Here is a 25,822-nt window from a genome sequence, read left to right as displayed (position 1 = left end):
TTAAAATGGTGCGTCAGGTCTGCTTTGGTCTATACTGCATGCAGTCTTCACACAACCTTGACAAATTACAACCCGAAAGCTTAAATTTGCCCATAGGCATTCCATTATTATTAGTAGTAGTATTAGTATTACTACGGTTGTTCATACAGTTGGTATAGACGTGTGGCTCTGGCTCTAATGTATTTCCTGCAGAAAATGTATCGCTATTACATGATCTATATTCCCTTTTTATAGAAAAGAATAGGTCAGACGAAAAAATCCTTACAAGTCTGCCTGTCACACTTTAGTGCAACATCTCCTATAGTCATAGTGGCCATTAGGATGTAAAATTTAAAGAGTTACCTTTCCGAGGAGACCACGGATATGACTCAAATCTAAAGGATGAAGAACAATAACCCGTTTTTATATTGGGAGTATTATTTTCAGGCTTGTAGACCCGGTCTTATGAAACATCACTATGAGTTTAGAGGCTGTCTGGGCTCATCTCTCTGCTGCTCCAGGACTTTACAGCTGTAAGCCTGCCAGGATGAAAGAAGAGATTTTTTTCCAGGGGCCTCCCACACTAAAAATACCTACACTCAGTGTGAAACATTTTTCAAAAAAACACCCAACAAACAGCATCTGTCTCAGATCAGCATTCAGTTTTTTCAGCGGTGGGGGGATTATTTCATAAATCCCAGCTGAGAGTTAAAGATTATACAATGTTACACACGCTGCCCCTGGAAAGACCCATCTGAGAAAAATCTCCCTTTGTCTTATCTTCAGACCAATATATTTGGTGTCAGGGGCTGAAGTAAATTCACTTGTTAGAGTGAATTGGCCTCAATGGGAAACTTTAAAATATCACAGCAAGAGTACCACATTGTAACTTTTATATGATGACATACTGTATAAATGATCGATCTCATTTTTCAGACTATTACAGAATTTTCTGCTGAGTAAATATATGTTTTTACATCCTATGAAGTCCAAATGTGGCCCCAGAGTTTCAGTTTTCAAACACAGCATAAGTTTCAGTGTAGGAACCAGAAATAAAATGACTTGTGACGTGCTCCTTCTGGCGATGTTGGCATGACTCACTGGCTGCTGTCTCTTCTTTTCTGCCATCTTTCGCTTTGCCTGTTTCTCTCAAATGTGTCTGACTGCCGCTCTTACTTCCTATTTCTCTTTCTCTCTCCCTCTCTCCCTCTCTCCCTCTCTCTCTCTCTCCCTCTCTCTCTCTCTCTCTCTCTCTCCAGGCGGGCGTCTTTTCCGAAGCCTCCTCTGTAAATCTGCATGCAGCCGATCACAGTCCCCCCTGATTCCCCTTCCTCTCCCATCCCCTCCTGTAAACAGACCTTTATCTCCCGTGTCCCTTTTCCTCCTCCTGCTTGCTCCTCTGCCACCCATTCTCCTTCCTGTACAATGATGTGCGGGGGTGTGTGTGTTATCACTTTGGCAAGCAACTGCATCTCAGACACCTGACCTGGCAGCTTACACCTTGCATCTCCTCCCCGATGACTTGGAATACAAAGGGACCACAAATAGATAGATGGGGAAGAGAAGGTGCAGTGATGTAGGCGACCACTAGTCTGTGCTGTTTGTCGCAGTGACCATATCACAGTGGACATAAAAGGAGGTAAACCGAACCATTATTCTTCTTAAACATGAGTTTGGATCAGAAATCTTCAACTGTGTTAAACAACATGGAAACAGTGTGAACTTGAAGCCACTTTACTCATATTTATAGCTGAACCGTGCATGTTGATCTGTCACGTTGATCTTCAGCTTCTCTTGGAAAATAACAGAAGAAACCGAGACTGTCATGAAATGTTCCAGTCTAAACACCAGTGCAGAGGAGCCTCTGTGAGTTAGTGCAAATGGAATAAATGCTCTTAAAAATGAGTTGTGCGTGAACAATAAGTCCAACAATCTTCTTTGTTATTGCCAACAAATTCCAAGAAAAAAACAAAATCCAACAAAACCTTAGTGTTTCTTCACATCCTCTGACTTCCCCCAGGCTGTCTGCGGCTCTCAGCCCTTTAGCCTGTTTGTTCCTGCCGATGACATAAATTTTTAAAAACAGGCCAAGAATATATTTTTTTCTTTTTTTTTTAGCAAGGATTACTCAAACTGCAGTAAATTATAGTGCATTTTGTTAAGGACTATTTCCAGCCAGGGATTAATAGATGTTCAGTGCTGTGGTGAGCATTTCCAGCAGCACCATGGTGCATGTGGCACTGACTCAGAGTAAAACTGCAGTTCCCATGTTTTGTTGTTTTGTTTGTTGACACATATTAACAACACAACAGTGTGGCTCATTAATGTGCACAGTGTCACATCAAGCCGTCCTCTGGCAAGTTGTAGATCACAGTTTTCATAAGGAACCCTTTGAATCTTCAAGCTTCACATCACGTAGCGTGACTATCACACCAAGAACAGGACGAACCCTCCTGCTCATGAAGAAGTTGCTTAAAATAAAATACTCAAATATTCAGCAGCTAACATTGCTCCTCACGGTATGTCTGCCTTTTGTGACGCGTCACTTGCTTTAACTGGGTTGAAGAGCGACTGCATCTGAACCATAAGTAACAAGAATTGTGATTGTTTTGAAGAGACTGATTGTGTGAAAGGAAAGAGATTTCTAAGCTGTACATTCTCCCTAAAAAAAACACTACCTGACAGGGATCATCTGTGACATACTCAGAAATTGTCATGTCATCCAAGAGCATGGCAGAGTAAAAAAAAAAAAAAAAAAAAGTGTAGCAACTATTTTTATACAGCTAGTTCTAGTTTGAAAAAAGAAATATATATTTATCCTTTTCTCTGTTTGAAATGTTTATTTATTTGGTCTTTTCATGTATGTTATGTATTTTTGTGACATGTATTTCAGAGTGGTAAGGATTTCAGATTTCCAGTGTGATGTCACTGAATGAAAATGGGTGCACGTGAGCAGCTGCTGCTCCAAAATGAATTGGTTTAGGAGATGACTAATCCCACGCTTCTTTGTGAACCACCACAGACTGAAACCAAAGCTCTGATTGTATTGAGTCATTGAAGCAGGATTTTTGCTGCATGTACATGTATAAGCTCTGCTGGAGACGGGAACCGAGGGTTACTATAGGTTATCAAGGGCTGATACTGCTTTGTCTTATCCCTCTGATACACACACACACACACACTAGGTAGCACCTCATTAGCCAATGAGGTGCCTGACCTTTGACCCCAAAATGCAAATATATGACATATCCTGTATTTGCTCCGGTACAGTCTGACTTATCTGAGCAGATAAGGTGACTGACTGACTGTCTACTGACACACTGATGGTCAGTCGCTCCACTCTCTCCACCTGATCAACCAGTCAGGATGAGAGAGTCAAGGCTGTGTGTGTACGAGCACGTATGTGTGTGTGTGTACATTGGGGGAGATCTTGAGCTGTCTCAGCTTTTTGACTTTCACAACAAAACAGATCAGTGATGCACTGGATAACAGCTTTGCAAATGGCTCATAAAATATTTACTGGGTGCCTGGGCACAGGGAAGAAACATAAATTTGTGTTGAGAGACCTCAAAATAAATCACACTGCAAATACGTCTTCAATGACTTGGCACAAACAGTACATGTGGTAAATAATGAAGTACAGTACTGTACATACAGGGGAAGCCAAACTGTTCATTGATAACAGCTATGTAATGAAATCATAGAAAACAAAACCCTATTATGAACTTTAATATGAAATGTCATATATAGACATTGAATGTTGTCCCATAATACTCACAATTAAGAGTTAAGATACGTGTATTTCACTATAATAATAATAATAATAATAATAATGGTAATAATAATAAGTACATTTCTGTTCCCCAACTATTCAAAAAGTACTGTTCCTACTTTGTTCCTTTGAAAATGAACTTTGTATTTCACAATTAACGGTTCAATAATGTTACTAACGCCCTCGTAAGCTCAAAGTTGTTATCCCTGTTTATCCCTTTATACTGTCACATTAACTCTACTTCCCCTGCTGTTTTTATTGCTTCCCTGTATATACAAAACTATTAGACTATAAAGTGTGGGTGGAAATCTAAAACTTTACCAAAACAATGTCTGTTTTCATTCTGCTGGGGCTCATTATAAATGCATGGGGGCATTTTATAATATTATTTTCTCAAAGCTTTCAGTTGTCCACTTTTTACTCAGAGTATCCAACACTGTAGCTGTTCGCCCATCTCCAAAGAGTAAAAAAAAAAAGTAAAGGTCACTGAACTCAAGAGACTTTACATTATCTTTGAGGTTGAGTGTGTTTACATAACCTATAGAAACCGTTGAGTTGAATGTGAATGGCCTTTTTTCTTGTCCATCTGCCGTGAGTGAAAACCACAAGGAAAATAACTACTCTTCTGACATGCACTTCCAACTGAGACGACTGAGTGTGAGGATTTTATTTTCAAGTCTTATTGTTCTGTTCGTCTGACAGTAATTGTAATCAATCTGAAAATATTCTGGCAAGGTCAATAATGTGTGATACTGTAGCCTAAATATACAGAAATAGAAGATGAGAGTGGTTTAAAAAAAAAAAAAAAAAAGACAGAGGCAAATGTCTGTATTGTTTGTACAAATGTGTGTTGACTGGTTTTGTTTATGGCGTGTGATCTAGTGCATGCAGTACTCTCCTGTAGCTGCTGAGAAACAGTACTGTTATCTCATAAAAACTTCTTTCAATAAAGATGAACCTGTGTACATATCGTTATTAGACTGCCTTCTTATTACATTGAAACAGAGTTTTCTTTTTCATTTCTATGTGAAGAAGAAAAAAACACATTGTCAATAAATCAGCTCTTCATTATATTACTTTCACTCCTGATTATAGACAGTGCAATGTTAAGTAACAGGAAGAGCAAAGTCAAGCATTATATCTTCTTGGTAACTTTTGTCTGAGGTCCCTGCTCCCTCTACCTCTGTGTCCTGGGCTGCTCTACTTATTGATTTGTTTTGGTTGAATGTCACCGTCTCACTATTGGCCAATGTGTGTTTTCCTCCCTCTCCCTGTGAGGCAAAGCCCACACATTGATGTCCTCAACACAGATCACACAAGAGCACAACAGAGGAGAAAAGGTTCCAGCACAAATGTCTAGTTTAATACTCTCATAGGCTATATAATAGATTATTAATAACATATTCTGTCCTTTGAGTGCAAATTTCTGTGTAGTTTTATACTGTTCTGTGCTAAAAGTGGTGTGCACAAAAAGTAATTTTAATGCAAGGTTTCAAGATTCTCTTTATTGTCATTCTGCAGAAACATCAAAGATGCAGAGCAGAATTAAATTACAAGCAGGACCCTATAAAAACACAGATACATTCTAAAATTCAAAGTGCTCAAAAAATACACAATTTAATTTGAATACGATATTTGCTGTAAAATCCAGATTGTTTAAATTACAGCAGTTGTCATGGTTTCAGGGAGCACAGTGAATCTGAAAATAACAAACACTGTCAAACAGAGCAAAGACATCATTTGTGCCATCATTAGCACATATATTATTCAACATCTGTATCGGCCTTAAATCACACATCTGGGCTTTTCAGGCCACAGATATGTTTATTTCCACTAAAATGTTGTCTACCTGTTCTAGAATCTAGAATACTCTGCTTTGACTAACAGTCTGTCTTTGATATGATTTCACTACCAAAATGAAGGTCAAAGACCTAATATCAAATTATCAAAATGTTTATTCCCACAAAATCTATTAATATACAGATACTGTCCATTTTAAAACTGAAACAAGGTTTGACACAAGGTGTGTCCAGCAGTTCTCACTCAGTACAGTTAAGGTCTTGAACTTTCAAGTTCAAGATAACACTTGTTGAAGTTACACATGATATAAAAGTAATAATAGGTAAAAAAATAAAAAAAAGGTAAAATACGTAAAAAAAAATATATACTGTATATATATATATATATATATATATATATATATATATATATATATATATATATATATATATATATATATATATATATATATATATATATATATATATATATATATATATATAGTTAATAATTAAGTAGAGGTGAGCCTTTAGCAAATGTATGTTTTGAAGTCCTGAGGGAGTGAGGAGGAGTCGGACATCGGGACCAGGCTTGCCCACAGGGCCAGGAGCCAAAAGGACAAAGTGCAAAATGCAGCTGAGAAGAGGACACCAATCAAAAGACCTGCGATACAGACTCACTCAAACACACTCCAGCTACTCTCCCAGTGGGAATCACTGCCTCTCACCTTGTGGACCACAGACCGAGCCCAGGGCTAGAAGACTGTGTGAGTACAAACATGACACAACGACAAACTGTTTCTCATGGACGTCACGTCAGCCTGACACGTCCTGACATCGTTTTAGATTTCAGCTCCACAGGTGCTGCTCTCCTCAGATTTGTACAAGTTGTAGTCTTCAAAATGACAAAAATCCACCACGGGGTGAGCTCAGTGTGACTGATGATGAAATTCTTAGTAAAATGTCTCCATTTGTTCTGAAAATGTGACGAGCTATGGAGCAAACAGGAAGCAATAAAAGAAAAGCTTGAGTAGTCACGATAAGATAAAGAGCATAGACAGAATTTTTGTCTTATTTTTACTGACATCTGTTCTGGTGGAAAGTATTGATTTGATGAAGGTAAGTCTTCAATATGTTAATACAACATCAACTTTTTTGATCTTGTGGATTTCAAACCGTTCTGCTAACAATGAAGCTGTTTCAATCAAACCAACAGATAATCCTCATTGACTTTACTTAATCATGACTTCAGTCAACCTGTATCATCCGGACAGAATAATCATCCTGTCTTTGCTTATCTGCCTGAAATGATTCATCTGGAAGCTTAACTCATTTCTTCATTTCTTTGCTCACCCTGAAATATTTATACTGGCCTTAATTAATATAATGATAATTTAAGAAGCTGTGTTTCAGGAGGAACCTTTGAAGAAACTGATGCTATCAGGCTGTCAATGATGTAAATCTAATACACAATTTTAAATCTGTGTAATTTCTGCAGAATATCTGAGGTTTCAGTTTCTGCTAGTGTTAGACTCAAACGTAGGTGAACTAGTCTGTGCACACATGAGGAATGAATTCATCACAGCTTTTCTATTCTATCAGTTCTGAATGATTGTGGGGTTAAAAGGGCAGTTTGGTGGATGTTTTGAGAAGTTGATTGTATATGTTTTCTTTCACAGACAGATTTAGTCATGATAATATTGCGTTTTGCCTGTATGTTGAGGAGAGCCAATAAGTTTGAGTTTTTAAACATGAGCAAGTGTGATGCTTCACAACTAATCCTATACAAGATGTGTTGCAATGGGGCTGATCTATTCCAAAACATGTTTTTCTCCATCTCTGTCTCCCCCATCTCATCAGCCATATAATGTTTAATCTGTATATCTGTGCAAAGCCTATCTAGCTCTATTGACGTTTCTCCTGAGGAGTGATCAAACAGCATGGATTAGAAAATGAGGTCACTCTGTGTCTTTCACTCCTCCCTGGAAGTCTGTGCAACTCAATCTCGCTGTCAGACTTATGTGTATATCTTATCTGTGGTGTGTGAGCTTCAACTGAGGACAGGTAAACCGGCTGCTGTTTACATTCTTTAGCTTAAGCTGCACTGACTGGTGATAACACTCTTATTATGGAAAACCACTGGAGGTAACCAGCGTTCATAACCCTGCTGACATATATGTTACTGCGCTCAGAGCAGGAGGACTTTCACACGAGTGAGTTCACCTCTTTGGCACTGAGGCTTATCAGGAATATATATTCAAACATGAGGCAACCTGCCAGCAATTGGCCTGTGTCCTCAGTCAGAGATTCTCAGATTTACATTGGGTGTGTTAGCAGTAAGTCACACAGGGTTAAAAGACTGTTGCTGCACCATTAAATTAAGTTGCACTTTTGTAAAAGTTACTTAAAGGGATAGTTCAACATTTTGGCAAATTGGTCCATTGCCATAATCCCTATAGATTTAGGAGTAGGTTTGTTACCTTTACTTGTCAGTGCGAGCTGTTTTTAGAACGGCGGAGCAGAGCCGCGAGGCTCAGAGCTACGCTATGGAGGCTAATGGAATTTCTTGGTTTCCCTCATCAAATACACAATCCAACAACTCCAAAACACTCTCGTGGACAAGTTATGACCTTGACATTCACCACGCTATGAGATAATAAAGGAACGTTACGAGACAGAGTTGTTTTAGAGGTAAATTCAGAGACTACTTGCCGAAAAACTGCCCCTGAAGGCAACGCGCATAAGTGGTTTTGCATGAATTTACCTCTCATAACGTTCCGTTATTATCTCATGCAGGTCATAACTTGTCCACGAGAGCTTTTGGAGTTGTTGGATTGTGTAATTTAAGAGTTTGATGAGGAAAACCAAGAAATCCCATGAGCCTCCGTAACGTAGCTCTGAGCAGCTTGTAGCTCGGCTCCTAAGAGTATAGGGATTTTGTAAATGGGCCAATTCGCCAAAATGTTGAACTATCCCTTTAACACTTAGCCTAATTTGACATCAGTTAGTGGTGGTTTAATTTCCCATTCATATGGGTCTGACAAACAACAGGCATGGTGGGGAAAATACAAATCCCTCTATATTCATCACCAAACACCCAGCTCGTAATGTTTGATGTGTTTGAGACCAACCTGCAACTTTGATGTGCACAGGATCCTCCACATCAGTCCCAGCAGACAGCGCTGTGTGCTGCGGCCCGCTCCGGTTGGTAACCATGGCAACTGCAGAGCCGCCTAATGGGCTGTCGCACCGGAACATCAAGGCCCATCAGTCAGATGAGCTCTCCAGCCACGGTATGGTCTTTAGTGGTGTAATTATAATATTTGTTATCTTTGTTTCCAGACTGAAGCACATTTTTTAAAAAAGGATTACATACTTATTAATGGGTTTAGGGGATCATTCTTGTTAATTTGTGTTAAACAGCCACATTCAAAGTGCACACATTAAATTTCATGGGTGAAAATATGTTTGATTTGCAGAGATGTGAGTCTCATTTTTCAGTTTTTCAGCTCAGTTATGTTCAGTTTTTCAGTTCAGACAATATGTACGATAGTTTATATTGGTGCTGACAACTGAGGCAACTTGTGTTCTTCTCTCTGCAGCTGGCAGCCGTAACAATACACAAGAGGACAATCTAAGGCAGTGGAAGAAACATGCACAGGTACATTTGGTCAACAGTCCATCAGCCGCACACTGTCCCCTCTGTCTCAGTCATTTAAGAAGAGGAAATAAAGATGCTCAGACTGTACAGAGCAAAGTGAATACATATGAGGGTCCTCGTGTTAGCTGAAGGAAACAAATATTTCTCCTGTGTGTCCTCCTGTAGAAGGTAAAAGTAAAAGTCCTGGAGCAGATCCAGCATCAGCTCAGTGATATTCTGGACGACGCTCTGACGGAGTCGGTCCAGCCCTTCACCCACAACCAGCTGGGTTTGAAAGGGAAGCCCTCATCCAGGTGAGACGGATGGGGCAACTCTCAGCAGAGCAGATATGACTTCTTATTGATGTGGTTGATGTTTCCTGTTCATCATGTCATTGGCTGTTCAACGTTTTGTTTCAGATCTCAGAAAATGGATAATGGCAAAGTGTTTGTGGACAGAGCATCACTGTTGGAGTAAGTAGGAAACACTGACAGTTTATTTCCCAGTTAGTGAACAAAAAGAAAAAATGAGTGTGAACTTCAATGCAGGACTACGACTAGATCATCCATATGACAGTAATTTTCTGATTTTTCATTTGGTATATAGTGATAGCCCAAAACCCAAAAATGAAGGGGTCGGAAAACAGAAAATATGTTGTATTTATGCTTGTTATTGAATATTTGAAATATGAAAAGGTTAATTTTCTGCAGCTCAATTTATTGGCAGACTAACAAATTGTTTCAGCTCTATACCTCAGTACAAGTCAGTCAAAATATAACACCTTTTCCCTCATGCAGTAGCATGCTTCATGCTTTGTGTTCTTCACAGTGGCAGCATCCATCCGTCCAGCCTTTAACAACCTACTGTAAGCAGGCATAGAGGGAATCAAACCCAGAACCTGGGCAGGAGCAGCGGTGCTAATCACTGCAGCACCGTGCCGCCCCAGTGGCAACTTGACAATGCAAATTTTTCCATATTTAGAATGTATTTTCTTTGTTTTTTTGTATTTAATCTTTTTAAGATTTTGCTTTTAAGTCACATAAAGAAATAACAAATTGTTCATAATTGCCTTGATGAGGGCAGAAAACATTAAGAAAACCAACAATAGACCGTTGATTTGAGAGCGTGGTTCACATTTACAAATACAGATCAGACATGTGAGCTCAATAACCCTCCAGCATGAATGCAGAACAACCGCCTACACACTGACATTGTGTGTGTTTGTATGTGTGTTTGTGTGTGTGTGTGTGTGTCCTCCTCTCATCAGTGAGCTGTTTGAGATCAGCCACATCAGAACCATCTACCACATGTTCATAGCCGTCCTCCTCATCTTCTTCCTGAGCACCCTGGCTGTGGACTACATTGACCAGGGCAGGTATGTGGCAAAATGAAATACATCACATGTATTGTGTGTTTGAGTGTGAGGAAACATGTTCCCTGACACTGACATGTCCCCGTGTGCCCCTCTGACTCTGAACTAAAATCTAGAGAGGCTCAATTAACCCTGAAGCTTTTCAAAACTTCTTATCTTCTCCTTCTCCTCGTCGTGTCCCTCCCGTCTTCTCTCTCTCTGCCTCGCTGCTCGTCTGGCAGTGGGAAGATAACGCAATCAATTCCTCAGGCTACTCCTTATGTTGCTTTGGGCTGCAGCAGCAGTAATGGTCTGGTTCCTGTTTGCAGAAAAGAGGGTTGTGAGTTTAATTCTTATGCTGCTGACTGGAACAGGAGCCAGCGGGCGGCTCTCCACTGTGTGCAAATTATTCGATACATTCACCCTCAGTTAACACTGATTTTAATATGCGTAAACAGATGAAATAAACAATAATGACATCGCACTTGAGAGCACATGTTGAATTTCAAACAAATCCTCTGATATGCTGCGCTGAGCAGGCATATTAAATCTATTATTATTGTCACCAGAGGGGTCTTTTCAGATGGGAGAGAGGAATGGGGGAAAATATTCAAAGCATTTTACTGTGCCTGTGCGTTTATTAAAGGCATTCGTGCTTAAATATAATTAAAACGGTCAGTCGATGCCTTGTTTAAAACTAAAACATATAAATGAGCTGCCTTTTATGTACTGGCAACCGCTCAATTTTTGATTTTTATAGTTATTTCCCTGGACAGTGAAGTGATCTGCCTACTGACACTGAATCTGTATCAGTACTGTAAGTTAAAAACCTCTTACTGTTATAATTGCTTGTTTTTACTCAACACAACTCATCACTCCCTTTTTTTCTCCTTATTCTCAGACTGGTCTTAGAGTTTGACCTGCTCTTCTACGCCTTTGGAAAACTGGGCACGGTCATCAAGGCCTGGAGTGTGATGTTTGTGTACACGCTGCTCGTCCCCTACTACAGCCTGGTGCTGTGGGGTTCCCTGTACCACGGCTTCCCCTCTAAGCTGGGGCTGTCTCTGGGGACAGGCTTCATCTTGGCCGCCATACAGTCCTGCGTTCTTGGAGTGTTCCCGATCTACGTAGTCGTAGAAAACCAGCTGCCACCAGCTTCACGGTTCATTGTTATACTGGAGCAGGTCAGTGTGTGTGTGTTAAAAGTTAAACAGGCTTTGCTTTCATAGTTGTAGAAAACAGGGGGCAACAGATTGGGACTGTGTCAGGCTATCGTCTGTGTAAATGTCACTCACATTAGATCTTCAGATTAGATGTATTATAGTGTTTTATCTATGAAAGGTGGGCAAATCTGGAATAACCTCCCAGTCACAATTAGGGAGAGCAGCTTTTACCATGTTCAAGGGAAAACTAAAAGCATGGTTACAAGCAAACCAGACATGTGACCACCTGTAACCTGTAGGCTATATAACAACTTCCAGGGCACCAGAGTTTTTATTTCTCAGTTAATTGTACATAATGTTTTTTGTGTACGTCATTTTGGTTCTAGTAGTACTTACATAATTACAATTATGTATTATATTTCGTGCAATATCTACACACTTCTGCTTGTGCAACTGGGTGTAATGGGCATCGTGCAATACAACTTGGCACTTTAAACTGATGTGCACTTTAGGGCCTTGTGCAATACTATCTAGCACTTACATTCTTATAGGGCACTGTGCAATACAGCTTGGTACCTATATGCACTCCTGCACTCTAGCACTTGTCACTTTAACCCAGCACTTATGCACTTTATCTCCCAGAAACTCTTATGGTCCCCCTACCCATGGAACGTGTTTGTCAATATGTTTTACATTGTCATAGTCGTCATGTTGTCTTTTTGTTGTCTACACTATTACATGTGTTTTTATGTTTATGGGACTCTGGATGGAAATTAGCACTTTTGCTACAATCCGGCACATGTTACAGTACATGTTTTTATGTCCATTAATGTGCACTGTCCCATCCCAAGTAAATAGTTATATTACTTATTACACATGCTGTATAATCAGTAAATCATGAATGTTGTTGCGATAACAAGAAATTGGCCAGGCAGCAATGAAAACTTTGTTTTTGACTGTAAAATGTCCAGGTGAGGACACAGTTCGTTTACTTTCCGTTACGGAAAATGGCCTTAAAAAGTTCACACAGAGACTATCCACAGATAAACTTATTACTGCATCTGATAATTAAGTAGAACACAGACAAGGATGTGGACAAGGCATGAATCTGCACTGAGCCACATAAAACCTCAAACGACCCAAATAGAACAATAAACATGAACAAAAAAAAAGCAAAACTAGTTCACACTTGCTATTTATGAGGCTCTTGGCAAGAAGTAGACCTGTAAATTTAATTTTCTGTGACTCATGAACAGACAACACCTACTTTAGAAGATAAGGGTTTTTGAGGACAGTGAAACACAAAAACAGTCTGACCTGACTACAAATCAACAAGCAATTCTCTCTCAAACCACGAACATGTGATTTGTTATTTTGATGCTGTTCTGTTATTTGTAATGCACCTACACTCAGCTGAAAGCTTAATGGCTGTATGCTGCTATATTCACCACCACTGCTGCTGTTCAAATAGCATTTCAACAACCCCACCTGACCCATAAGTCCACCTTCCCCCAGGGGGGAATTTAGTATTGTTGCCCTCTTCACTCTCTGCTGCGCTAAGCTCAAAACATTGGTTGTTAGGTTGTTTAAAGGAGTCGTATTTTATTTATTAACTTAAAAATGATTTTACGGCTATGTAAGCTGCTGCTCAGCAAAAAAAAAAATCTTATTAGGAATTGCTTTGGCTAGAAAAAGCCAGTAGATAACTGTGTATTCTGCAGATAACATAATATTAATTGGTAATCCAAATGATAAATGCAGCCCTGCCATCAGCAGGAATATTGCGATAAGAAAAAAGAAAGAGCCTGCTGGCCACGGATGGGAGCCGTCCAACTGGAAAGCCACTATAAAAGAGACCGCATGCAGATCTCAGCGCTGCCAATGTTGGAACATCACAGACCCATCCTGTAATACCTCCTCATCCTCTTTATTACACCAGCTCCTGTCTCCCAAAAACCGCCTTAGCACTAAGATCGTTTTAGCTCCATTCGATGGAGTGAGATAATCCCATGTGCTTAGATGCTTTTGGGAAACCCGGTCCTGATCCTTATCTGACCCGGGTCCAGGCAGTCTATTTGTCACTCTGAAGCTACGAAAGCTGGCCATTTGATGCATAAACCAATGATTTTAATTCACTTAAATGCCCCAAAGAGAGACAGAGTTTGCCGATGCCGGTTGATATCACACACATTTCACGAGAGGCTACTGCAACATAATGAGTTCTCTCCAGCTACGGAGGAAGTTGACATTCAAATAAATGATATGACATTTGGTCAGTGTGTGTAAAACCAGTTCTCTTGAGACACATTGTTCACTCAATTTGGAAACTACATTATGTCTCACTTCACATTATAACTGTATCAATTTCTCCTCAGATACGATTCCTGATGAAGAGCTACTCCTTCATAAGAGAAACTGTTCCTGTTATAATGAGGAATACTCCAAAGGAAGGTACATACTGCACTGTATTGCATTGATGTCAGGTGTGTTTACTCCTCGGGCAGTGCCATTAGTCACAGTGACACTACCAGACACAACAGAAAAATGACTGAAACGGAGCTCAGCAGGACGCCACCCAAATGATTCATGCTCAAGTTAAAACTAACAATGAAAACGGATGCACACAATAAACAACCTGCGGTGTGTGGAGCCCCATGAGATTCTGCTGTAAAAGTGTGTAAATGAGAGATAAAGCTGAGAAACAACTGTGTAGTCAAAAATCTGCCTCACTTTGAATGAGGCTTTGGTATGAAATTGAAAATATGCCATTTGTTCAACGCAGATATATGATGTTCATATGTGACCTTTAAGGCAATTATCAAAAAAACAGCAGGCTTTAACACGTTTTAAATGTCACTGGTATTAGAGGCTAAAGCCAGACGTGCTGAAGAGGAGGCAAGAGAAATCGTTAATGATATTACAGACTTTTAGGCAGGTAATTTGGCATAATGGCGTAACGATTTAGCAATAAGCCCACAGTCATTTCATTTCAAAGACGGCCATTTGTTAGCAAGTTCCTTCATTAAGCCACAGTAAAGCTTTAGCACTCACAAATGGAAAGTTTAATGTCTGGTATTGTGCCAATCAATGAAAGAAGAGAAAATGAACTTAGAAGTTTATATCTGAACATCAGACCTTAAATCAGCTCATTTGAACCCTTTTTAAAAAATAATTCAGGCCACTTGTGACTCAAGGTTTAACTGTCAGAGTGTAAGATTCAAAATTGGACCTCTTCTATTTTATTGTTACACCTCATAAACTGCTGTTGGTTTTCAGGAAAAGGTCCCAGATTCCCAACGTTTTCCAGCTACTTGTACTTCCTCTTCTGTCCAACCCTCATCTACAGAGAATCCTACCCTCGGTAAGACATTTAATATTCTCCCTCCTTGGCCTCAGATCACACTTTCTTTTTCTTTTGTTCTCATGTTTATTGAAGTCAAATGACACATGGATGTCATATTATACTAACAAACTCACAAAATGCTGGAATTCAAAGCTAAGTAGTGTCAGGATTTCTTACACTGCATCGATAAAACTCTAACTAATCCTTAGTTTGTGCAGTTAGCATCAGACATTAATGTCCCAACATAGCCTACTCTAAACTCCACTGCCTGCACTGTATCACACTATCCATCTCTGAAGTCATGACATCTTATCTTTTCTTCCCAGAAACACCCACATAAGATGGAATTACGTTGGTGTAACTCTTGGCATGGTATGTGAATCGTTCGCAATCGAGTGTCTCACACCTAGTTGTACTGTATGATGTAACAGGACGTAGTGTGGAGGCCTTTGTTGGGTTAATGCCCTTGAGAAGATGATGTTGCTCACAGCGCTGGAGTGTGGTGCAATAATGTGAAGCAATCACAGGTGTTTAGTGGCTGTAAGCTTTGGATATCTTTGATCACTTTTATTCTAATGAGTGATCTGTTTGTGTTTCAGTTCCCCAGGTGTAACAAACTTTTTTTATGACATTATAATTGTGTCTTTGTAGATCTTGGGTTGCCTGTTTTACGCCTACTTCATCCTGGTGCGCCTCTGTGTGCCTGTCTTCAGACTGGAGACCAACCTGCCGCTCAGCAAACGGACAATGGTTCTAGCTGTGTTCAACTCAATATTACCAGGTACTGTAGTTTCTATCAGCGCAAAAACACCATACACTAACACACACACTCACACCAGGGCCGGTCCTAGGATTTTGGTGGCCCTAAACAAGATTTTGTTTGTGGCCCCCAAAACACTCAAAGGGTAAACACCATATCACACATACTGCTTACAACTGAATGAATACACACACACACATAATAATAATGGTAGTACATACATAAAGTAGAGATGGACAAATGAATTAACCACAAATCTCTTAGATTTATTGCAACAATAGTAATTGATGTTGCTTGGTTTCTGCAGCAGCAAAATGATACCCAACAAAGTGGAGGTGCGCTACGTTCATACGAAAACACACGATGTTCCTATGTTATTATGGGCTGCAGAAAAGTATATTTTAATAACTCTTGCAAGGAAAACTGTGTGGCACATATGCTTGTGGCCCTAAACAAGCGTGTGGAGCAGCCGGCCCTGACACACACACACACATGCACATTTATGTTTATGTTTATGTTTATTTGCACGATTATAAAAGCAACAATAAAATTGAAAAAAAAAACCTAACCCTAACCTCACCTATAAAAGCAACTGCACAAATAACAAAGCAAAACAAACAAAAGACACATTAATATATCTTGAATAGCATTATAAACAAAATAATACAAAATAGAATGAAATAAAAGAGTTTTTTTTTTTTAATAAATAAAAAAAGAATATATATATATATACAGTATACACATACACACACATAATAATAGGAACAAATTAATCAAAAAACAAAACAAAACATTTTCCAGGCAAATGTCATGAGGAAGTCATGTGCCAAAGAAACATAAAGTTCAAATGTGACTTCCCTTCCACAATCTCCATTATCTCTGACTTGTATGAGTCAGCACTGGTTAATGTATTACTCACTGTGTCAGTGGGAGAGAGGAGTCTCGGGTGTTTGTAAGCGATTGATAAGATTAAAGATGCTATTATGCAATCAAGTACAGGTAACTTAAAGGCAAGCATGTTTATTGCTCTCAGTCTCTTCTAGTGAATACCGTTTTGAGTGAGTGCTGATAAAAGCATCAGTGTCAAGTTACAGCCCTTTGGAGAGAGCTGGGAGCAATGCCCTGAATTAAAGCGTTCCTCATAACCACCTCCTCCTCCTCCTCCCCCCCGTCTGTTTTTTGTCTCTGTGTTTCAGGTATAATGCTCCTTCTGTTGTGTTTCTTCGCCTTCCTGCACTGCTGGCTCAACCTCTTCGGGGAGCTCCTGCGCTTTGCTGACAGGATGTTCTACAAGGTGTGTGTATGTGAGTGTGAGTGTGTGTGGTACTCTTGATTTTTCTGTGGCATCACCTCTCCCATGAACACATCCTTTTCAACAGCGCTTGCTTTTCCAGATGGGAACTATTTGATTAATGACAAGTTAAAACTGCGGCAGGGCGGCTGGATGGTCCCAGAGCAGTTTAACAGTTTCCATCATTTTATATTCTGCTGATACAACTGACTTAACCATGATATAGGCCGCGTCTGAAAGTGCCTAGTTGCTTTTATTGGCCTCTTCCTCTCTGAGTGTTTAGCTCCTGTGACTCTCTCTGCGAGTCTGAAGGTGTGATTATTGGAAGCTGTGGAGACACTGAACAGAAATCTGCTGTTCATCAGGAAATACCACCAAATTAAAGCATGTATATCTCCTTCAGCCACAAATTGTTGCTGTCATATTAGAGTTACTGGTATGTACGGGTTAAAGAGAAGTGGAAGTTTTAGAGCTACTGGTAGATATTTTCAAGCTCTGCATGAGCTGTTTTCCCAGACTTCCATTGTTTATGCTAAACTAAGCTAAGCTAATCGCTCCATGGGGGGCAACCGCCATTCCGACATCCCACCAGTCCGACATAGTAGGCCTCTAATTGTCTAAATGGCAACACTTAATTTTCTATCAAATGTCCCATCATTCCGACAATTTTTGCCTCCTATAGTCGGAATGACGGTATTTTTTTCTTTTTTTAAACATCCTGCCTTTCCAACAATTCCTTTAATAGCGTATTTTTTTCCCCCAAAATATTCTGCACTGGTTGGGCTTAGGCAATGATGAAAGGAGTTGGTTAAGTTTAGTAAAAAGACCAGGTAGAGGCTAGACAGGCAGACTAGTCCCTGTCTGCACTCTGCTGCGTAATTACGCACAACCATGTGTGTATTCCTCTGTCAGCATGTCTTAAAGAAGGGAGTCACCTGTTAGTAACGCACATTTCCTTATATTAAAGCCTTGTCGGAATGGTGGGACGTTCGTATGTTGGAATAGCGGTATTTCAGAATAGTGGGATGTCGGAATGACAGCATGTAACCTTGCTCCACTCATACGTTATAGTGCTGTCAGTCCTCTCATGTCACTCTCTGAAAGAAGGCACATAATCATATTTCCAAAAATGCTGGATTGTTCCTTCAAATATATAATAGACAGCTGTGTGTTTGTTTGTTTGTTTGTTTGTTTGTTTGTTTGTTTGTTTGTAATAATAATGTGTTTTTTGAAACCTGTTCTTGAACACAGCACAAGACAGCAGCTGTCAGTAAAGATGCAGTTCACTTGATTTCTCGGTTTCCCTCGTGAATAATTTGACTACTGTCTACCCAGAGTTTTTGTTTTTTGAAGTGATTATATTGTAGACACACATTCACCCACTGGTTGATCTTTTCATTTTCCAGGACTGGTGGAACTCCACATCCTTCGCCAACTATTATCGCACCTGGAATGTGGTGGTTCACGACTGGTTGTATTACTATGGTTACAGAGACTTCCTCTGGGTGAGTGCTACCACAGAAAACACACTGAAAGTTAACACATTCAATGATCGTAAGCATTAATGTCATACTGCAGTGGACTCGTCCCAAGATGAAGTGTGTTCCAATAGGCCGGTGCATATTCTCATTTGTCCAGGTCATAGTATTTCAAAGGAGGTTAAATCGAAAGCAACTGGACTTAGTTATTTGTCCTAGACAAATAACTATGTGTTCCAATAGTTACACTCACACAAGTGCTGTAATTCTACTGACACGAAATCCACACTGAACCAACCTGACCCCTGAACTCTGATCCTCTCTCTCTGATCCCTGCAGCTGTCCAACAGGAAATTCCGAGCAGCTGCCATGCTCTCCGTGTTCATCGTCTCCGCCGTCGTCCATGAGTACGCCTTGACCATGGGCTTCGGCTTCTTCTACCCGGTCATGTTCTGCCTCTTTGCAGTGTTTGGAGGTGAGGGATGTGTTCATTATACAGTGAACAATATCTGTGGCCAGGCTGCTGAAGGGAAAGGAAAGGAAAGGAAAGGAAAGGAAAGGAAAGGAAAGGAAAGGAAAGGAAAGGAAAGGAAAGGAAAGGAAAGGAAAGGAAAGGAAAGGAAAGGAAAGCGATAACCTCAACGCCTTTAGGAAGAAATAAAAGACACAAAGACACAGGAGAACAAAAGAAAATGTTTCAAGTCTAGATGAGAAATGCGAGTTGAAACACTGTGCCTGAGCTGACTGTCAATCACTTGGTTGGTTCAAGTATGTAAATGTGCCCTTTTTTATTCTGACCTGCTCTTTAAAGCTTTTAAAGTTAAAATCTGTAATTATTCACTCCAACAGACATTTAGTGGCTGTTTTCAGAGGACGACTCTCATCATGTCTAAAGCAAAAATCCACTGGCACATTTCTGTGGGACTCAATAATCAATCATCTGACTAGCAGCCTCACATCCCACAGCCTTAACACAAATACAGAGTTATTCTTTAAAGCCCCAGTATGTAACTTATTTGGCTTTTTATTAGCAAAAATCAAATATTGCTTTCATAAATACGTAATTCACTCAAGTCGAATCAACACCCACATACAAATGAAAGCTTTCTCGTACCTTAGAATGAGTTGTTACAAGTCGTTACAAATACATAAGTGGGCGATGCACCGAACCGAGGCGGCCATGTTGCATCGCCATTTTTTACGTTCAGTGGCAGCGTGACCGTAGGTAACCATAGAAACTCACCAGAGCTGTCGGCTCAGGGAGAAAGTTTTAGACGGTAAAACGTGGGTAACATCAAGAATACGTTCAGATATGCTAAATGGGGGGAATTCCATTATTATACCTTTAACTACTGACTCGTGTCTTCTTTTGTTTCTAGTGGTCTTCAATTTCACCATGAACGACAAGCGTCAGAACCCCGCGTTCAACGTCATCATGTGGGCGTGTCTGTTCCTCGGCCAGGGCGTGCAGGTGTGTCTGTACTGCCAGGAGTGGTACGCACAGATACACTGCCCACGGAAAGAGGTATGAACTTCACCTACAGCGCATGTGTACCGCTTTTTATTGGAACAGAAATGCCACCTTCACACTTTTTTCTGCCAGACCTGATCAAAAAGTTGTTTTGTATAGTTAGAACAGGTGACTTTCTTTTTATGCTTACACCTGTCCTGTCCAGTGAGGCTCATCACTCACAGCTTCAAACCTGACAAGACAGACACTACTATATTTCATAGCAACAAAAAAAATGGGTCATAAACTATAGGCTTTCTGTCACATTTTATTTAACTTTAGTTTTCTTGGCTACACCTGTGACAGATGAATCAATAAAATCTGACATAAATTGAGATTTGTGACCCTTTTTTCCCCCCAGAAGAACATGCGAAGACATGTTTTCAAAGTGAGATTTATTATGGCGTTTGAGGGCATAAACAACCTCCCCGCTGGATTGTTTTTAAGCTCAGCGAGAAGCAGTGACTCATGTGACTGCATGTTGTAGATTTGAAATGAAATGTCAAGCTGGTTGTTTGTAGTACTCTGCACCGCTGTGATGTCATTAGACTGGACTTTGTATCCAGCGTCAGAGGTACTGAAATGGAAAACAGGCCAAGGGGTTAGTAACGCTGAAACACAAATGACATCAAGATTCTCTCTAATCATAATGTTATATAATTCACGACTAGATTACACGACTCGGATTTGAGTAGTTTGGTTGTTGGACGTCACACAGATGACTGTGATTGACCCCTGTCATAAGGTCATCTGACTTTCTCTTCTCTTCTAGTCTGCTCTCATTCATGAGCACACGGACGTCATCCATGCAATAGAGACTGCATATAAATATTAGAGATAACACACGCAACTTGCACATAAAACCATGTAGGAGAGACTTTTGAGTCGAGTAACTGATGTTTGTAAAACCTCAACATGTATTAACCCTTGAAAAAAAAACCTCTCTTCCGACTCCAGGCGTTTGATGAAGTCACAGATGTGCAGGATTTGTATGACAGATGGGCACAGATGTACTTAACATACTTACTCCACTATGAACGACTGCATCTCTGTGTGTAGCCCCTAAGACCTGCACAGCCACTGGTGTCATTCACACACACACACAATGGCTTAACACAGATAGCTGCTGTCTAAAAATAGAAGTGACGTCTGTAATATGAGAACATTAGGTGAAACTAAACGGGTGTCAAATCATACAAAAACAGATAAATGTATAAAAAGATTGCAGATTATGTGACTGGGAGGAGAAGAAGACTGTTTGGATTTCGACTAATTCTTATTCTTCCTCATCAGAATAGTTTCTGGGAGATGGTGACACCTCGATCCTGGTCCTGCAGCTACCGGAGATGAGGCTGCTTTTCTCCTCGGCTTGAGGAAGAAGTGATGATCTGAAAATCACAATGGACCACACATAAAGACAAAAGCACACAATGAAAACTTGAAAGACGTGTAAATATTAAAGGTTTTTCTGTTTGTAGCCCGTAACATTTTTCTCAGGTCAAGAAAGATGTGACCATGACTATTGTTTTTAATTCATACTGTAAAAAATATTGCTGTAAGCAAACGGTTGCACATTTCTACATTTTTATCATGTTGGTATTTCAAATGCAAAGTTTTGAGAATGAGTGTATGTGCATGTGTGCGTGTGCATGCAATTAAAAAACAACAAAACACAACTTGTCGATTGGTGAGTTTTTGGCTTGTGTGACCTTTAAACAGAGCCTGGCAGGCCAGCAGTTTTCCTCTGTGTTCACTCCTGCAAATCTCAGCATTCAGTATTTCAGGACAGATACTGCTCTCTACTGTATTCAGTGTGACAGGAATCAGTCAAATTTATACAAGTCATTCATAACAAGTAAGCACGGTCAATTTCAACCTGATATTCCCAAAATTCACCACGCACATCCTGACATCTGGAAATGTGGCCGTCAGATGCCGTTCCCCCTGGGTTCAATATCACATGAAGCCAGTCAGATTTATCCTGCTGTTTTGTCCTCTTATTAAAAAAAAAGTAAGGTCTGTGAATTTAAATTTCACAGAATTCACCACACACATCCTGACATCTGGAAATATCAGATGATGTTCTCCATGGATTGAGTTTGACAGGAAGATTACAAATGAGCTCAGTCTCAATATTCAAGGAGATGTGTGATGTGAGTGGGTTTTTTTTTCCTTACAAGGTATAATGTGATGGTTTGATAATATATATTTAATGAGTAATGAGCCCTTAAAGGCCAAGGTCAAGACTCAAAGAATCTAATTCTGTTCCGTATTTGTATTAAAGCTACACATGGTTACCTGAAAACACAATCTTGTGTCATTATTCTCATCTTGCAACAACCTTGTGTCTTTGGTTTAATCTTTTCTGAGATGTACAAAACATTTCACTGAAAACAGGTCAAATCAGTGTCAGCAGGCTTCGCTGCACCTAAGGGACCTGGTCCGTGTCGTCAGTGCACGTTTTAATCCTGCCCTGGTCAACGTTCAGACGGCAGTGGCACGGATTGGTTGAAAGAGCAGGTACATGGACCAACCACAGGAAGCACAGCGTCTTATCAGTCTGCAGCAAAGCCTGTGTTTGTCCGCCTGCCACGTCCCTCTGAAGTCATACAGGAAGAAGAGGATTAACATTGGTACTGTGTTTGCATTAGTGATGTAATGCTCTGTAAACTGATACACTGTAATACCACGAGAGCTCAGAGCGCTACAGAGCAGCGGTTTTAGAGTCATTGTTAGTAGGAATGGATCTGAATACATCTGCAGCTAATGTTAACGTGGTCCATTAAATTTTAGGCTTGGAAATAAAATCCATTTGTCTTTTTTAATTTAGCATTTATGTTTGACAGCTTTTATCTCCGGCGTTCTTTCGGCTCGTGCATCAAAGAGGCCATTACATATGTTATCTCTATGGTGGATGCAGATGTCAGTGTCAGTCAATAACGACTCAGAGCCTCCACATCATAGCCACATCCCTGATTTAGTTTCATCTTTGCCAGACGGACAAAAGGAAAAAACAAACATATTTGTATAAATCCTGCAGAAGTGAAGCAACACTAGAATTCATTTGGAGGTTTGTGTCTGGACATCTCACAAATTCAAATCCAATATTTAATCTCATTTTATACATTTTCATGGATCTGATTCACCAGAGGAGCCCCAAAAGCCCCAAAACATGCACAACAACAGGTTGGTGTCTGACTCCATGTTGCCTGTAGCTGTGAATGTGAGTGTGAGGTTGTTTGTGTCCTGACCTCGCCCTAAATCAGCCTGTATCGGCTCCAGCCCCCCACGGCCCCGGGGCCCTGCCTTCATCAGCTCTTGTTTACTGACGATTCTATTTCCATGTTTTCCCATATTCAATGTTGTAAACTATTTTCTTGTCTGTATACAACATCTACTGCCCGTCTGCCGTCCTGGGTGAGGCATCCCTCAGGTTTCTCCAATTTTTTCCCTGTTAAGGGTTTTTGGGAGTTTTTCCTCAGTGGATGTCAAGAAGACAAACTGTAAAAATGGGCTATACAAATAAAAATGCCTTGCCTTGCACAGATGAGTGGTACAGACAATTGATTGGTGGATTTTCATTTACATGCATACATATTTTTCCTTTTAGCTCTGGTGCCCACTGACTTCTAATTCCCGTAGGAATGTTTTAAGCTGTTTCAATGCTCTTCACCTCCAGTATGATATGATACTGAATCATCCAGAAACAGATTCAGAAATGTTTGGTTGAGAACAAATGGTAGAGAAGATGTTTGTTAATTAAGTCTGCAGACAGGGTTAGGACCAATTAAATCGGCCCTAAATGAATAAAGTGAAAGCTGTCATATGAGATATTGGACAGGAAATGCCGGAAAGTAGAAATGCATTTCTAACCGTGTTATGCAGGACTTCCCGGCAGAGTTGATTTCAGTTCAACTTGAGTTTCGTAACGCTGAATGAGCTGTATAAAATATATTCATTAAATACTGATCAGTAAAAAGAATACTCTTTAAATTGTCAAACAAAAGTAAACCTTATTCTGTAACCACATAAGACAAAATGTTTGATGTTGTCTGCATCACAAAGTGCTGAGAGGCAACTTGACTTGAAATACAAGCCTCCGCCTGGCTGCTTGGCTTGGGAATTGCTGCAACCACAAGAAATATTTTGGCTTTTTTCATTCAATATAGATGGAAAATATGCTCAGCGAGCACACTTCTTCTTCTTCAGACAGATTGGACAATTTTTCCTCCCCACAGAATGTCCTGCAATACTTGCAAAACGTCTCCAGCAGCCTCTGACATGAACATTTCCAGGTTGAGGGAACAAATAAGACCAGAGTGACATAATAAATCCAGAGTGGTTTATTGGTTTAATCAACTGGCAGGTTTTCAAAAAAAAAAAAGCACCATAAGAGACGAACTGAGCAGTAAACCCACCTTTATACAGTTCAACGGCAGCAGGATGCGTTCAGGAGCATTGAGTAAACAATCCAAACAAAACATGACACCTTCATGAGAGGGTTTAAACACATCTTTCAAACAAAAAGCACAACTTGGGACAGTTTTTCGTACTTTGTGCTACGCTTTGTACAGCTGGCTGTAATTCACAGGGAAGAGAGAGAGAGAGAAGGGGGGGTTGGGCAGCAGGACACACTGCAGTCATAAAGGGGGATTAGAGAAGAACACGCAGATAACTCATTCACTTTCATCTGAAATGCCAGCCAGCCAGCACTGTCCTACTGCTGCTGCTGCTGCTGAGTGCACGTGCATCTATGTGTGTGTGTGTGTGTGTGTGTGTGTGTGTGTGTGTGTGTGTGTGTGTAATCATGTAGTGGGCTGGGAATGCTGGGGAAAAAAAAAAATTAAAAATCAGCTTTGAGTATTTGATCTGGAACAAAGTGGCTCAGGAAGCGTGCAGAGCTTTATTCCCTAATGTCCGTGAACAACATTTATAATCAGGGTTTAGGGAGCGCAGGTTTGGGGAGGACAGGCCAGATTTACAGGGACTCTTACATCGAAAATCAACCAGGAGGCAGAGACAGACAAGTAAAAGAGACACCGAGACAGTTGAGTGTTGCTCAGTGCAAGCACATTTAGGAAACAACAACAAAAAAAGAAGACCTGAAATAATTTCAGCCGCAAGCTGGGTAACAACAAATTTGACTTTCCTCCTTCTTTCCACGAACATGTATCAAATCTTAAATCACACGATGCGGCCACACTCGTCCCACCAAACTTTTCTTAAGTGTTGCTTTGAGCAGGAAGAGGAGGATGGATTTCACTCATTTTAAGTGCACAGACACGGTAAATCTGTCCAACAGATTTCTGCGGGCTTGCAGCGGGGGCTCTATTCATAATAGGTCTTGGCAGCAGAAATGCGTGGCCTGAACCACATGATCGCTACGATGACGACTATAGTGAGACTTCACTAAACTATCTGGTCATATGACTGCTGCGCTAAGGGCATTCTCGCCTCAGGGTGAGAGCAGCGTAAACAGTGGGAAACAGTCATCCTGTCACTCTGTAACAAACAGGGATTTTGGTTTTTCACAGCACTGATTCTGTATCTGAGTCGCTTGACAAAAGAGGAGAGGAAACACGTTTGTTCATTTGCACAAAAGAGAAAGAGAGATCACTCCAAGAGAAAAAGCAAACAAGTGACTTTTCAACTGGAGGAAAGTCAAGTAAAAAAGAAGAACAACCAGGGGCTTTTGGTCCCAGTCCCATTTGTGTCCCAAGTGCTTCCAAGGAGCAGAGCAGACTGCTGCAGAATGTT

At 40.3% G+C, this 25,822-nt stretch overlaps 1 protein-coding gene across 1 annotated transcript; it reads left to right on the top strand.

Annotated features, from left to right (window-relative positions):
* Positions 1–6,174: 6,174 nt before the first annotated feature.
* On the top strand, positions 6,175–21,731 carry soat2 (sterol O-acyltransferase 2). The gene is made up of 16 exons (XM_083971695.1): positions 6,175–6,296; positions 8,682–8,822; positions 9,132–9,190; positions 9,356–9,483; positions 9,589–9,642; positions 10,437–10,544; positions 11,422–11,704; positions 14,059–14,134; positions 14,960–15,044; positions 15,353–15,398; positions 15,678–15,807; positions 16,983–17,080; positions 18,484–18,582; positions 18,895–19,030; positions 19,935–20,080; positions 21,359–21,731. The coding sequence occupies exons 2-16, from the start codon at positions 8,744–8,746 to the stop codon at positions 21,413–21,415; spliced, it is 1,584 nt and encodes a 527-aa protein (XP_083827821.1). The 5' UTR covers positions 6,175–6,296; positions 8,682–8,743; the 3' UTR covers positions 21,416–21,731.
* The last annotated feature ends 4,091 nt before the right edge of the window (positions 21,732–25,822 follow it).

Source organism: Trachurus trachurus, assembly GCF_905171665.1.
Source record: "Trachurus trachurus genome assembly, chromosome: 5".
NCBI classification, from domain to species: Eukaryota; Metazoa; Chordata; class Actinopteri; order Carangiformes; family Carangidae; genus Trachurus; species Trachurus trachurus.
The sequence above is the reverse complement of the archived record's forward strand: the minus strand, read 5'-3'. Positions and strand labels throughout refer to the sequence as shown.

Coding starts and splice junctions, on each gene's coding strand:
- soat2 (XM_083971695.1), top strand. CDS start 8,744: ATGGCAACTGCAGAGCCGCCTAATGGGCTGTCGCACCGGAACATCAAG. Junction 10,545..11,421: donor GACTACATTGACCAGGGCAG/GTATGTGGCAAA, acceptor CCTTATTCTCAG/ACTGGTCTTAGAGTTTGACC. Junction 18,583..18,894: donor GTTACAGAGACTTCCTCTGG/GTGAGTGCTACC, acceptor TGATCCCTGCAG/CTGTCCAACAGGAAATTCCG.